This window comes from Brassica oleracea, chromosome C1 (assembly GCF_000695525.1).
Source record: "Brassica oleracea var. oleracea cultivar TO1000 chromosome C1, BOL, whole genome shotgun sequence".
In the NCBI taxonomy this organism is placed as follows: Eukaryota; Viridiplantae; Streptophyta; class Magnoliopsida; order Brassicales; family Brassicaceae; genus Brassica; species Brassica oleracea.
Window position 1 is genome coordinate 384,274 of NC_027748.1, and position 13,329 is coordinate 397,602.

Sequence of the window (13,329 nt, forward strand, 5' to 3'; positions counted from 1 at the left end):
TGTGTAAAACCCTACGAATATATTGAGCTTTCGTAAATGCTCTATATTTTGAAGCATGTACTCTTCAATGTAGTTTTAAAAATTCTAGCCACATTCTAAATTTATATTAATTTAGGTTAAACTCTCTTTCATGATACATGGGTAACATCTAATTATTTATCAATTAATTTAATAAAACTTCATACACTCACTAAATCAGTAGACTAACAACTATAAAATCGTTATTCTCTAGAGAAACGGAGACAACAAAGGTCACAAACCTCTTTGACCATCATCATATAATAGTACAGGATGAAACTATGCATTAAAACAATATTTTCATATTTTTTGAATTTTTCTCAAAATATATGTGTTAACCCCTACGAAAATATTGAGTTTTTTGATAAATGATCTATATTATGAAGCCTATAATCTTCACTGTTGTTTTAAAATTTCTAAACACATTCTACATTTGTATTAATTTATGTTAAACTCTCTTTCATGGTACAAGAGCAACGTTCTAGTTTTTTTATAAATTAATTTATTAAAACTTCATACACTCACTAAATCAGTGGACTAACGACAATAAAATCGCTATGAAACCGAGACAACAGAGGTTACAAACATCTTTGACAATCATCGTATGTTATTTTAGGATGCAACTATGCATTAAAACAATATTTTCGTATTTTTTTAATTTTCTCAAAATCTATGTGTAAACCCCTACGAAAATATTGAGTTTTTTTGGTAAATGCTTTATATTCTGAAGCATATACTCTTTAGTGTTGTTTTAAAATTTCTAATCACATTCTACATTTGTATTAATTATTTTAAACAATCTTTCATGGTACATGGGTACCGTTCTAATTTTTTATCAATTAATTTAGTAAAACTTCATACACTCAATAATTTAGTGGACTAACCATTATAAAATCGTTATGAAACAGAGACAACAAAGGTTTCAAACTTCTTTGACCAACATTATATGATATTGCAGGATGCAACTACGCATTATAACAATATTTTCATATTTTTTTAATTTTTCTCTAAATCTATGTGTAAACCCTACGAAAATATCGAGTTTTCCGGTAAATGCTCAATATTCTGAAGCCTACACTCTTCAGTGTTTTTTTTAGTTTCTAACCACATTCTAAATTTATATTAATGAATCTTAAACTATCTTTCATGATAGATGGGTAACATTCTAGTTTTTTTATCAATTAATTTAGTAAAACTTCATACACTCATTAAATCAGTGGACTAACCACTATAAAATCATTATTTTCTAGAGAAATGGAGATAACAAAGGTTCCAAACCTCATTGGACATCATTGTATGTTATTTCATGATGCAACAATGCATTAAAATAATATTTTCATATTTTTTTTATTTTTTTCTCAAAATCTATGTGTAAAAACCCTACGAATATATTGAGCTTTCGTAAATCCTCTATATTTTGAAGCATGTACTCTTCAATGTCGTTTTAAAAATTTTAGCCACATTCTAAATTTATATTAATTTAGGTTAAACTCTCTTTCATGATACATGGGTAACATTATAATTATTTATCAATTAATTTAATAAAACTTCATACATTCACTAAATCAGTAGACTAACAACTATAAAATCGTTATTCTCTAGAGAAACGGAGAAAACAGAGGTCACAAACTTCTTTGACCATCATCATATAATAGTACAGGATGAAACTATGCATTAAAACAATATTTTCATATTTTTTGAATTTTTCTCAAAATATATGTGTTAACCCCTACGAAAATATTGAGTTTTTCGATAAATGCTCTATATTCTGAAGCCTACACTTTTCGCTGTTGTTTTAAAATTTCTAAACACATTCTACATTTGTACTAATGTATGTTAAACTTTCTTTCATGGTACATGAACAACGTTCTAATTTTGTATAAATTAATTTATTAAAACTTCATACACTCACTAAATCAGTGCACTAACCACTATAAAATCGCTATAAAACTGAGACAACAGAGGTTTCAAACATCTTTGATCATCATCGTATGTTATTGCAGGATACAACTATGCATTAAAACAATATTTTCAAATTTTTTAAAAAAAATCAAAATCTATGTGTAAACCCCCTACGAAAATATTGAGTTTTTCGGTAAATGCTTTATATTTTGAAGCATATACTCTTCAGTGTTGTTTTAAAATTTCTAATCGCATTCTACATTTGTATTAATTATTTTTAACTCTTTTTCATGGTACATGGATACTGTTCTATTTTTTTATTAATTAATTTAGTAAAACTTCACACACTCAATAAATTATTGGACTAACCATTATAAAATCACTATGAAACGTAGACAACAAAGGTTTCAAACTTCTTTAACCATCATTAAATGATATTTCAGGATGAAACTATGCATTAAAACATTGTTTTCATATTTTTTTAATTTTTTTCAAAATCTATGTGTAAACCTCTACGAAAATATTGAGTTTTTCCGTAAATGGTCAATATTCTGAAGCCTACTCTTTAGTGTTTTTTTTTAGTTTCTAACTACATTGTACATTTTTATTAATGAATCTTAAACTCTCTTTCATGATATATGGGTAACATTCTAAGTTTTTTATCAATTAATTTAGTAAAACTTCATACACTCATTAAATTAGTGGACTAACCTCTATAAAATCATTATTCTCTGGAGAAATGGAGATAACAAAGGTTACAAACCTCTTTGGACATCATTGTATGTTAGTTGAGGAAACAACTATGCATTAAAAAAATATTTTCATTTTTTTTATTTTTTTCTCAAAATCTATGTGTAAAACCCTAAGAATATATTGAGTTTTCGGTAAATGCTCTATATTTTGAAGCCTATACTCTTCACTGTCATTTTAAAAATTCTAGCCACATTCTAAATTTATATTAATTTAGGTTAACTCTCTTTCATGATGGGTAACATTCTAATTCTTTATCAATTAATTTAGTAAAACTTCATACACTCACTACATCAGTAGACTAACCACTATAAAATCGTTATTCTCTAGAGAAACGGAGACAACAAAGGTGACAAACCTCTTTGACCATTGTCATATAATAGTACAGGATGCAACTATGCATTAAAACAATATTGCCATATTTTTTTAATATTTCTCAAAATCTATATGTAAACCCCTACGAAAATATTGAATTTTTTGATAAATGATCTATATTCTGAAGCCTATACTTTTCACTGTTATTTTAAAGTTTCTAAACACATTCTACATTTGTATTAGTGTATTTTAAATTCTCTTTCATGGTACATGAGCAACGTTCTAATTTTTATCAACTAATTTATTAAAACTTCATACACTCACTAAATCAGTGGACTAACCACTATAAAATTGCTATGAAACCGAGACAACAGAGGTCACAAAACCTCTTTGACCATCATCGTATAATAGTAAAGTATGCAACTATGCATTAAAACAATATTTTCATATTTTTTTTAATTTTCTCAAAATCTATATGTAAACCCCTACGAAAATATTAAATTTTTCGAAAAATGATCTATATTCTGAAGCCTATGATCTTCACTGTTGTTTTAAAATTTCTAAACATATTCTACATTTGTATTAATGTATGTTAAACTCTATTTTGTGGTACATGAGCAACGTTCTAGTTTTTTATCAATTAATTTATTAGTGGACTAACCATTATAAAATCGCTGTGAAACCGAGACAACATAGGTTTGAAACATCTTTGACCATCATCGTATGTTATTGCAGGATGCAACTATGCATTAAAACAATATTTTCATATTTTTTAATTTTTCTCAAAATTTATGTGTAGACAGACCCCTACGAAAATATTGAGTTTTTTCGGTAAATGTTTTATATTCTGAAGCATATAGTCTTCAGTGTTGTTTTAAAAATTCTAATCACATTCTACATTTTTATTAATTACGATAAGCTATGTTTCATGGCACATGGGTACCGTTCTAATTTTTTCTCAATTAATTTAGCAAAACTTCATACAGTCAATAAATTAGTGTACTAACCACTATAAAATCGCTATTCTCTAGAGAAACGTAGACAACAAAGGTTTCAAACCTCTTTGACCATCATCATATATTAGTGCATGATCCAACTATGAATTAAAAAATATTATCATATTTTTTGAATTTTTTTCAAAATTTATGTGTAAAGCTGTACAAAAAATATTGAGTTTTTCGGTAAATGCTCTATAATCTGAAGCCTCACTCTTTAGTGTTGTTTTAAATTTTTAACCACATTCTACATTTGTAATAATGTATGTTAAATTATCTTTCATGGTACATGGGCAACGTTCTTATTTTTTTATCAATTAATTTAGTAAAACTTTATACACTCACTAAATTAGTCTACTAACAACTATAAAATAGTTATTCTCTAGATAAACGGAGAAAACAAAGGTTCCAAACCTCTTTGACTATCATCATATGTTAGTGCAGGATGCAACTATGCATTAAAACAATATTTTCATTTTTTTTAATTTTTCTCAAAACCTATATGTCCTTATGAAATTATTGAGTTTTTCAATAATTGTTCTATATTCTGAATGAAGCCTATACTCTTTAGTGTTATTTTAGAATTTAGAATTTCATTCTACATTTGTATTAATGTATGTTAAATTATCTTTCATTGTACATGGACAATGTTCTAATTTTTTATCAATTAATTTAGTAAAACTTCACACTCACTAAATCAGTGGACTAACACCACTATAAAATTGTTATTCTGTAGAGAAACGGAGACAACAAAGGTTACAAATATCTTTGACCATCAACATATGTTAAGTGCATGATGCAACTATGCATTATAACAATATTGTCATATTTTTGAATTTTTTATCAAAATCTATGTATACCCTTACGAAAATATTAAGGTTTTTTGGCAAATGCTCTATATTCTGAAATCTATACTCTTCATTGTTGTTTTAAAATTTATAATCACATTCTTCATTTGTATTAATGTATGTTAAACTATCTTTCATAGTACATGAGCAATGTTCTAAACTTCTAATTTTTTATCAATTAATTTATTTTTTTTTGTAGGATTTATCAATTAATTTATTAAAACTTCATATTAATTTATTAAAACTTATAAGACACACTAAATTAGTGAACTAACCACTATAACATCGCTATTCTCCAGAGAAACGGAAACAAGGTTCTCGACCAGTAGACCAAAATATTCAAAACATCTTAGAGGTTTCTTTCTGTGAACAGCTCTCTTTGAGTATTCTCAAAATGCGTCATTAGCTATGAAACGGAAGTAACTTCTTTAAGAACCTCTCGTGAGAGGTCAGCTGGATTATACTCAACCCCAAAGCATCTGACAACCTCCATCTTTGGATTCAACAAGTACCTGTACACCCAACATATCAACATTTTAGCACTCTTTTTTCTTTCTTATGAGCAAAAAGATTTTGATTATGTATATTGGAGTAAGGTTCCTTACATGTTGTGACAAGTACCAACGAGATATTCGCCACCATCTTCTTGGACCTTCTTGAAATAAACACGATACTCTTGCGCCATTTGCCTAATTGCACTTGCGGATCCAGTCAGTCCAAGTATCCTACTGTCAAATTCTGTAAATAAATAAAAATTATAAGCAACGCAGCGTTAGAGAGATTATAAAGTAGCTGGAATATAACGGAGGACCTTTCAAGTAGGCATGGAGATGAAAAGGTGTATCTCGTAGAGGGTCAAGAGTGACAAAGACAGGCAGAATCTTCTGGTCATGATTAGACTCTGTTTCCATCAAGACAAGACATGATTAGTAGCTAAAAGATCATATTCATATAAACTGATGAAAATAGCTCGAGCTTTGAGTCAAACCTAATTGATGAACTGCTGTGGACATCATTTTCAACTGCTCCGGTCCAACATCGGGGGAAAACGAGTATCCAAAGTAGAGCAGAACCCATTGACCACAAAACTCTTTCTCGGTGACAATCTTGTTTTGTGTACTCATAAGCGTGAATGGACCTCCGATGATCGGACCTTTGACAGTTGTATTAGAACCACAACCACAACCGCTATTGCTGCTTGTTATACCTGTAGAAGCAGAAAAGAAGTTGAAAACTCTCTATCGTTCCAATGAAAAAATATCTGTATATATATACCTTTAGGAACAGCTCTCCTTTCGTCGTTGTAATGAAGAAACCCGATGAATCCAGTAAACCCAAGCACGAGTGCTGGCTGAAGTAAAAGGAAACATATAGCATCGAATAGTTTTTTTTATTAACAGAGAATAGATCTAAATAATTCAAAAACAAATGAAAGAAACAAAAAGTTTTAAAAGCTAAATACAGCAGCATAACGAAGACGTGAGCGTGGATAAGTTTGAGTTCCTATAAGCAACTGAGGGTTAACATCTGTCTTTCCACTGCTCCGTTTTGTTGATTTACTGTAATTGAATGATTGAATCCTTTTCCTACATTTTTTTTTTTGAATATTGAAGATGAATCACTGCTTTGAAGTCAATTTGATCCAAAGCAAAGCGATAGATATTAGGGTTTTAAGAATACAACTAACCCTCTGAGAATATTTGCAGCACCATATTTGCAGGAAAGATGAAGACGGCGAGCAACAAACATTGTATTTTTTCTTCTAGATTTTTTGTTTCCAAGTCATATCCAAAGCTTAGACCTAGAAAAGTAGTAATCCTCCTGTGGGATCTTTTTCTTTGGTGAGAAGCCAAAAGAAAATAACTACTGTATATTTACTTGGTGACCAAGTTCCTTTTCGTAATTCTTTTATGTTTTTTTTGGTTGACTCAATCTATTATTGACTCAATATATTATTAAATCAAAAACGAATATATACTCCCTAACTAATCGTGTTTTGCCCTATCTAATGAAAAGTTGAAAACCTCTCGTGTGTTCAAGACGTACGCCGTCTCCGCGGCTATGAATTTGGAAGTGGAACCACCGTGCAAAAAGAAGAAACAGGAGGAACCATCTCATCCATCGTTTTTGTCGCTTCCAGATGTAATCATTCTGAACTGCTTAGCACGCGTATCGAAATCGTACTACCCTAAACTCTCCCTAGTCTCGAAAACCTTTCGCTCTCTCATCTTATCCATCGAGCTCAACCACGCGCGATTTCACCACAAAACAAATGAAATCTCCTTTCATGTCTGCTTACAGCTTCCTGACCGTCCTCTTCCCTCATATTGGTTCACCCTCTTGATTGACCTAGAGATGAAGAAGTCTACCTTGGCACAAGTGCCCTCTATCTATGCTCCTATAGTACCACGGATAATGCTTACGGTTGCTTCACAAGTCTATGCACTTAGACAATTCTATCATCCTTCCCCTGTCATGATTGTCCGCAATAAAGAGAATCTTCTATGGCGTAAAGCTCCCAGTTTGACCGTAGCTCGATCGAATCCTGGTGCGTGCGTCCTAGATGGTAAGATATACGTAGTGGGAGGTTGCACGGCAAATGATTGTTGGGGTGAGGTTTTCGATACGAAGACTCAAACATGGGAACCTTTACCTGACCCTGGAACCGAGCTACGCTTCTCTTCAGTCATAAGAAAGTTAGAGATTATCCAAGGAAAGATTTACGTTAGGAGCAACGAGGAAAAAGACTCAGTTTATGATCCGAAAAAACGTGAATGGAACGTTGCAGCAAAAGCACTCGTGGGTGATAGTAGGTGTACGATAGGTAATCTATTATACTCTTGTGGTACGAAAAGTTGCATGTGGTACGATAGAGAGTGTAAAGAGTGGAAACCGGTCAAGGGTTTGTCTTCACTGAATAAGAGTTGTCGTCGTGGTTTGATTGAAACAGTTAACCTCAATGGGAAACTCATAGTCTTGTGGAACAAGTTTGCGCGGCCTGGTCCTCATTGTCAAAATAAGACTATTTGCTGTGCGTTAGTTGCGCTTGAAAAGCGCCAAGATGGTCAAGTTTGGGGAAATGTTGAATGGTCTAATGCTGTGCTTAGGGTTCCCAGTTCATACCTTTTCTTGCGTTCTTCACGAATGTTGTCTTGAATCAATTGTGACTGTGCTTTTACATATATATATTTTGAATCAATCCGTAGTTTGGCAACATCAACGAGAGGATTATGCATTCATATAAATCTGTTACATAATTCTCTGAAAAGTTGGTGGTTTTGTTTAATGGGTTAGCGTGACAATAAACCAATTTATTTTTCTGTGAGTTTGGTCTTGAATTTAAAATACAAAAGGAACAACGTTAACAAATTTAGAGTATTTGTTTTCCTAATCTAATCGGATGAGCGTTATCAAAGGTTAGGATTCCCGACATGAGTGAGTCCATCAAGATCATTATTTGTATGCTGTTGCAGTTAAGTGAGAGAATGTTGCTGTTCGAGCTTCAGTGTGATGAAAAAGACAGGACAAGTGATTTCTTTCTTGTCTTGATGATTATGTTATTGCAACGTACGAGATATAGCTTGATCTCGTACGTTACTGGTCAAACTGGACTGATTTTCACGCTTCCTGATGTGTCTGGTCCGCCACTGCTCAAGTTGATAAAGAGTGGAAGTTGTTGTTTGTTGGTGGACAACGTTGCAGTTTTTTTTTGTTATCCTCTAATCTCACCTTAAAACCACTTAAAACTTCCTTCACGTCGCCAATCATCCTCTTCCCTCCTGGCTCCTGTTTCAGCCTCTGGATTAAACCTGATCAAACCCTAACCAACGACCTCGGTAAGAAGGCTACCTGATCAAAACCCTAACCAAGGGCAGTGTATGGTTCCGTTGTGGATTTGAGAACGGATCAGTTAGCCAAATACCTGAATAGTGAATACCAACAGGTGAGGCAAATTTGCCATTTACACCGATCACTGGCAAAAAATATTGGCACTTTATTTATCTAAATAAAATATTATAAGAAAATTAATTTTAATAATTTATATTTTACATTTTGTTTCCCAGTTCGTATTTTTTTACTAAGAAAAACAAGCCAAGCCCATATATATGTAAATTGAAAGCCTATAAATAAAGGCCGAATAAATGTCAGCCCACTTACTGGAGAATGCAAATTCAAGTTTGTATGTTTAAAAGGACAAAATTTCTTCTACTTCCTCCTTTTTAGTAAAGGTTCTTCTATTTTACTAAAGATTCTTCTATTTTACTAAAAGTTCCATGCAAATAATAAGCTTTATTTGGACAGTCAAATTAACTTTGAATCTAAAATAAAAACAGATCCATATGATACTTACCTAGAGACTTCTTATGTGGGATGATTTTCATACTCATCTTATTCAAAAAAAAAAAATTTAAACATTAACAGCCACTTCACATTTCTTTTGTTATTCATACTATTTTACTCAAAAACAGTTTTTCTAGACCCAGTTGGAGTTGGAGACAAGAGGTTTCTGATACCGGTTAAAAGCCGGAAATTATAAAGACCAATACAAACTTCTCTCCTACGATTACACATGGTCTCGTTGGAACCCATGGCTCTGTTAGCAATCTCTTGATTTGTGTTTCTTTATATGATTCTTCAGTTCTTGTACTTTCTACTTTGGCCACATTCCCTAAATAAATACTGATTTCTTATTTGATTTATTTAGTTAAAATCCCATCAATCATCCACTAAAATCGTTCAGAATTCCTAAACAAATAATTTTAATTAACACCACAACAATATTTCCTCATATCCTTAAGAAGGTGTCAGGGCGGATTGTTAAGTAAAAGATCGACACACAAGTTTTGCTCCCTATAATGAGGGCATCTGAGTCACATGCTTCCACATGCCACCAAAGAGTTTGGAACTTCCTATACAACTATACATTAACAGATGTAGCATGCCGCATGCTTCGTAATTCATTAGAAAAAACAGATGTGGCATGCCACATGGTTAATGATGAACATAATTCAGAGAATACGTGTTGCAAAGTCATCCATAAAAACACCTTAAGATGATCCACAAAAAAAGGAATCTTGGTCATGTGGACTGTCCCTGGGCATTTTTATTTGACAAATATTAATATTTCTTTTACAGTATGGAGACATCAAATGAGGTATAATAAATTTATAACAGATAGTACGCTAGTCTTGCTGGTCTTAATTTGTTAATTGAAGGGCTTCATTCATCTAAATTTTATATCCTTAGCTAGTTGTTTTTTACATATAAATAACTCCAGTCTAATTTGTTTTTTTTATAACCCAACTCCAGTCTAATATTCACACATCCTTTTCAGGAATCAGGGTCTGGTTTTTGTTAATTTTAATTTTTAAGCATTTAGTGTTCAAGAAAAAGAAGTTTTAAGCATTTTTGTGAAATTTAAATTTTTTATTAGTAAGAAGTTGACACTTAATAGAACAGACGCCCAATAATAACCAAAGTTAATGTTTTGTTATTCGCGTTTCTATTTAAATTTCTGTGGTCAAATGCTATGTTCATATATTTTAAAACTACAATATATTTTTCAGAACTAATTACAAATTGAGTAAATCGTAATGCATTTCATCTTTATGATTAAAGCACTTCAACTTGAATACGCTTGCATTCACTTGGTGCGCCAACCAAAATTTCAAAGAAGACATGCATTATTAGTAATACGTCTTTTTGCTACTATTTTCATACTTTCACGAATTAATGAATCTCTTAAAATTGACCTATGGCCTCCGAACTTGGAAACTTACTGCGAACAATAATTGGCCGAATGCTCCTATTATTGTGCTTCTAAGATTTATAAATTTTAGTCGGCCAATAATTGGAGGATGAAATATGTTTTCTTTTTTTTTTTATCTGTAATGTTAAAAAATATTTCTTTAAACGGACACAGTTGGAGAAACTAAAGTTAGAAAAGTGAAATTATAGAGAATCTCTCTCACCTTTTCTGGTGGATTCCAACTCGTCACTCGTAACTTTTTCTCTTTTCAACAATTATTGTTTAGAGTCATGCGTTAATATTAATTATGTCTTTCTCCTTAGGTGTAAACCCTAACCCAATAGGAAAAATTGTTAAGCTAATAAGAGAGAGAAAAAATAAAGGCATTAACTAACTGTTCCAAAATAAAAATACAAAATAAAGGCATTAACTTTTATTTTGGCGGCAAATAAAGGCATTAACTAAATAGTGCTTAATTTAGTCAGTGGATCATAATAGTATGTAAGATCAACCTCTCAAATATTTTCCGCTGTTGAAATAAATGATATTGTACATGTAGCATGAAAAAGTTTATAGATAGTAGAATAAACATGATTTTGGTGAGGTTTGTCAATTATACATGCATACACATATATATGCACATGATTATTCTTCACTGTTAAGTCTGAATTGCTTTGGTGAAATAGTTTGCATAGTCCGAATTAATTTATCGTAACTGCTCATCTATTTATTTATAAACCATTGCCGAACGACTCAATTTCCAGACGCATTATGAGACCTAGCTACAATTCTATGAAAGATTCGGATCTAGAGCTGATCCCCTTGTTAATAGAAGCAAATTAGGGTTTGCGTAATCAACTAAATTAAATACTACGAGAGGTTCATTGAATAAGTTGAATGACAAGAAACCAATTGGAAGAAAATAGATTAGTTAAATCTAGTGTTTAAAACGTGTCGACTATCGGAAAATACTGGACAAGCTTCACAATTCACGGGCCAATTGGCTTAAGAATTTTCATTATTTTCTATAGCATAGGAAACATCCCTAAAAACTTAGGGTTGTTAAAAATATATACGCATTTCATATAAAATTATTATTACTGCAATAATAAATTTGGCGCAGTTAAACAGTTTAAAGTTTAAAATTAAAGATAAATTAATGAGCCACCAAATCTCATAATGATCTTGTGGCATGTCGGGGGATACGGATGAAGTATGGTTTGTTCAAAGTAGACAGCCAATAATGTGAGACCAAAACCCTAATGAAAGCCTAGTTAACGATAATGATTTATCTAGTTACCATATTATAATCATTAGCAAAAGATTTTCTTCTTGTCTCTCATGGCTACATACACACTTATAATTATAGGTCCATGTATAGGATATAAGAAGTCAATCAAGTTGGTCCTTCGAACATATTATTTAATTAGGCTTAGTTGTTTTTTGTTTACATTAATATGAGGAAAGGATTGAAAAGTCTTAGTTTTCATCTTCTCTATGAGTCAAAGTATTGAATTGACCACATTGGATATGTGACCCTGACAATTCAAATATTCAGGAATTATTAAAAGCTTACTAACAATAAATTCAGGAATTAAATAAATATAAATTTGTTTTGTAATTTTTTTTTTTTTCACACTTAAAGATCATTCATCATTCATCCACAGAAAACTTACAGGAGTAAGATACATGGATGGGATGCGGTTTTGATAAACAGAGCTAGCAAGAACATAAGTTCCTAGAGACAACAGCCAGCAAGAACATAAATTTGGTTTGTAAATGTATCTTGTAAATATTCAGGAGTGGTAGTTTAAAAATCTAAATTATCTTGATTAGACTACCTAGATAATCTACAAAAGCTAATCTTCGTGAAAACAATGGAAAATCAAATTCGATCAAGTTACTAAGTCATTGCCTATAATGCAAATGAAATGACAGCATACACATTGTGGATATGCTACATCGGTATGTTTTTCAGTAACAAAAAAAAAACATGTAGTGACCAGAAAAGAAAATGAACGAGGTCTCACACAAATTGTTGATATTGACTTTAAAGCATATTTAGCTGTGCTGTCAGAGAGATTCTCTTATTGGTGAAGTTTTATTGGGATCCGTAAAGTTAGACAAGTTATAATATATAAGATTCCATCCAAAATATGTAATTGGTTACGTATAGTTAGGAATTATTTACTCTACTTAAAACAATTGACTATATAAGTAAGGCTTAGTTAATTAAGCTTAGCAGCAAAGATCCGATCATAGGTCGAGTCTCTTTGACGCTATCTTCCCACACAAGTTTTGCCTAATAGAATATTCCATTAATTCTTATGGTTTAGTAATCAAATTAAAAGGATTCCCTCTTTTTCTTTTTGTAAATGAAAGGATTCTTTCTTCTTTGCAATAGCTTATCTAAAGATTCTATAATCTGAGAAAACCTGTGGCTTTAATCAATAATATAAACAAAGACTGCCCAAAAAAACCTTAACTAGAGATGTTCACTCCATAAAAACTAAAATTACTATTTGAACTGCACAGACGAAAAATATATAACCCAGTTTTATTTAGTTAATTGTATGTAGTTATATCTGACTATCAGAACAAACTAATAAACACACAACTCAACATTTTTTTTGTAAACTGGCTTTTCACACAACTCAACAATTCATTTTAAATATATATATATAAATATATATTTAACTGTTTATTAACAATTTACACTCAACTCAAAAATAATTGTACCAGATGCATCAAT

General features: G+C 31.3%; 2 protein-coding genes across 2 annotated transcripts; one reads left to right on the top strand and one right to left on the bottom strand.

Moving 5' to 3' along the window:
• Positions 1-5,234: 5,234 nt before the first annotated feature.
• Positions 5,235-6,641, bottom strand: LOC106302524 (protein SCO1 homolog 2, mitochondrial). Its single transcript, XM_013739017.1, has 7 exons — positions 6,516-6,641; positions 6,291-6,414; positions 6,104-6,179; positions 5,817-6,035; positions 5,640-5,729; positions 5,434-5,566; positions 5,235-5,340 (listed from the first exon to the last, which is right to left on the bottom strand). Exons 1-7 carry the CDS (start codon positions 6,575-6,577, stop codon positions 5,235-5,237), a joined length of 810 nt encoding a protein of 269 aa, XP_013594471.1. The 5' UTR covers positions 6,578-6,641.
• Positions 6,642-6,889: 248 nt separating this feature from the next.
• Positions 6,890-7,991, top strand: LOC106301291 (F-box/kelch-repeat protein At4g39753). The gene has a single exon (XM_013737658.1). It carries the CDS (start codon positions 6,890-6,892, stop codon positions 7,982-7,984), a length of 1,095 nt encoding a protein of 364 aa, XP_013593112.1. The 3' UTR covers positions 7,985-7,991.
• The last annotated feature ends 5,338 nt before the right edge of the window (positions 7,992-13,329 follow it).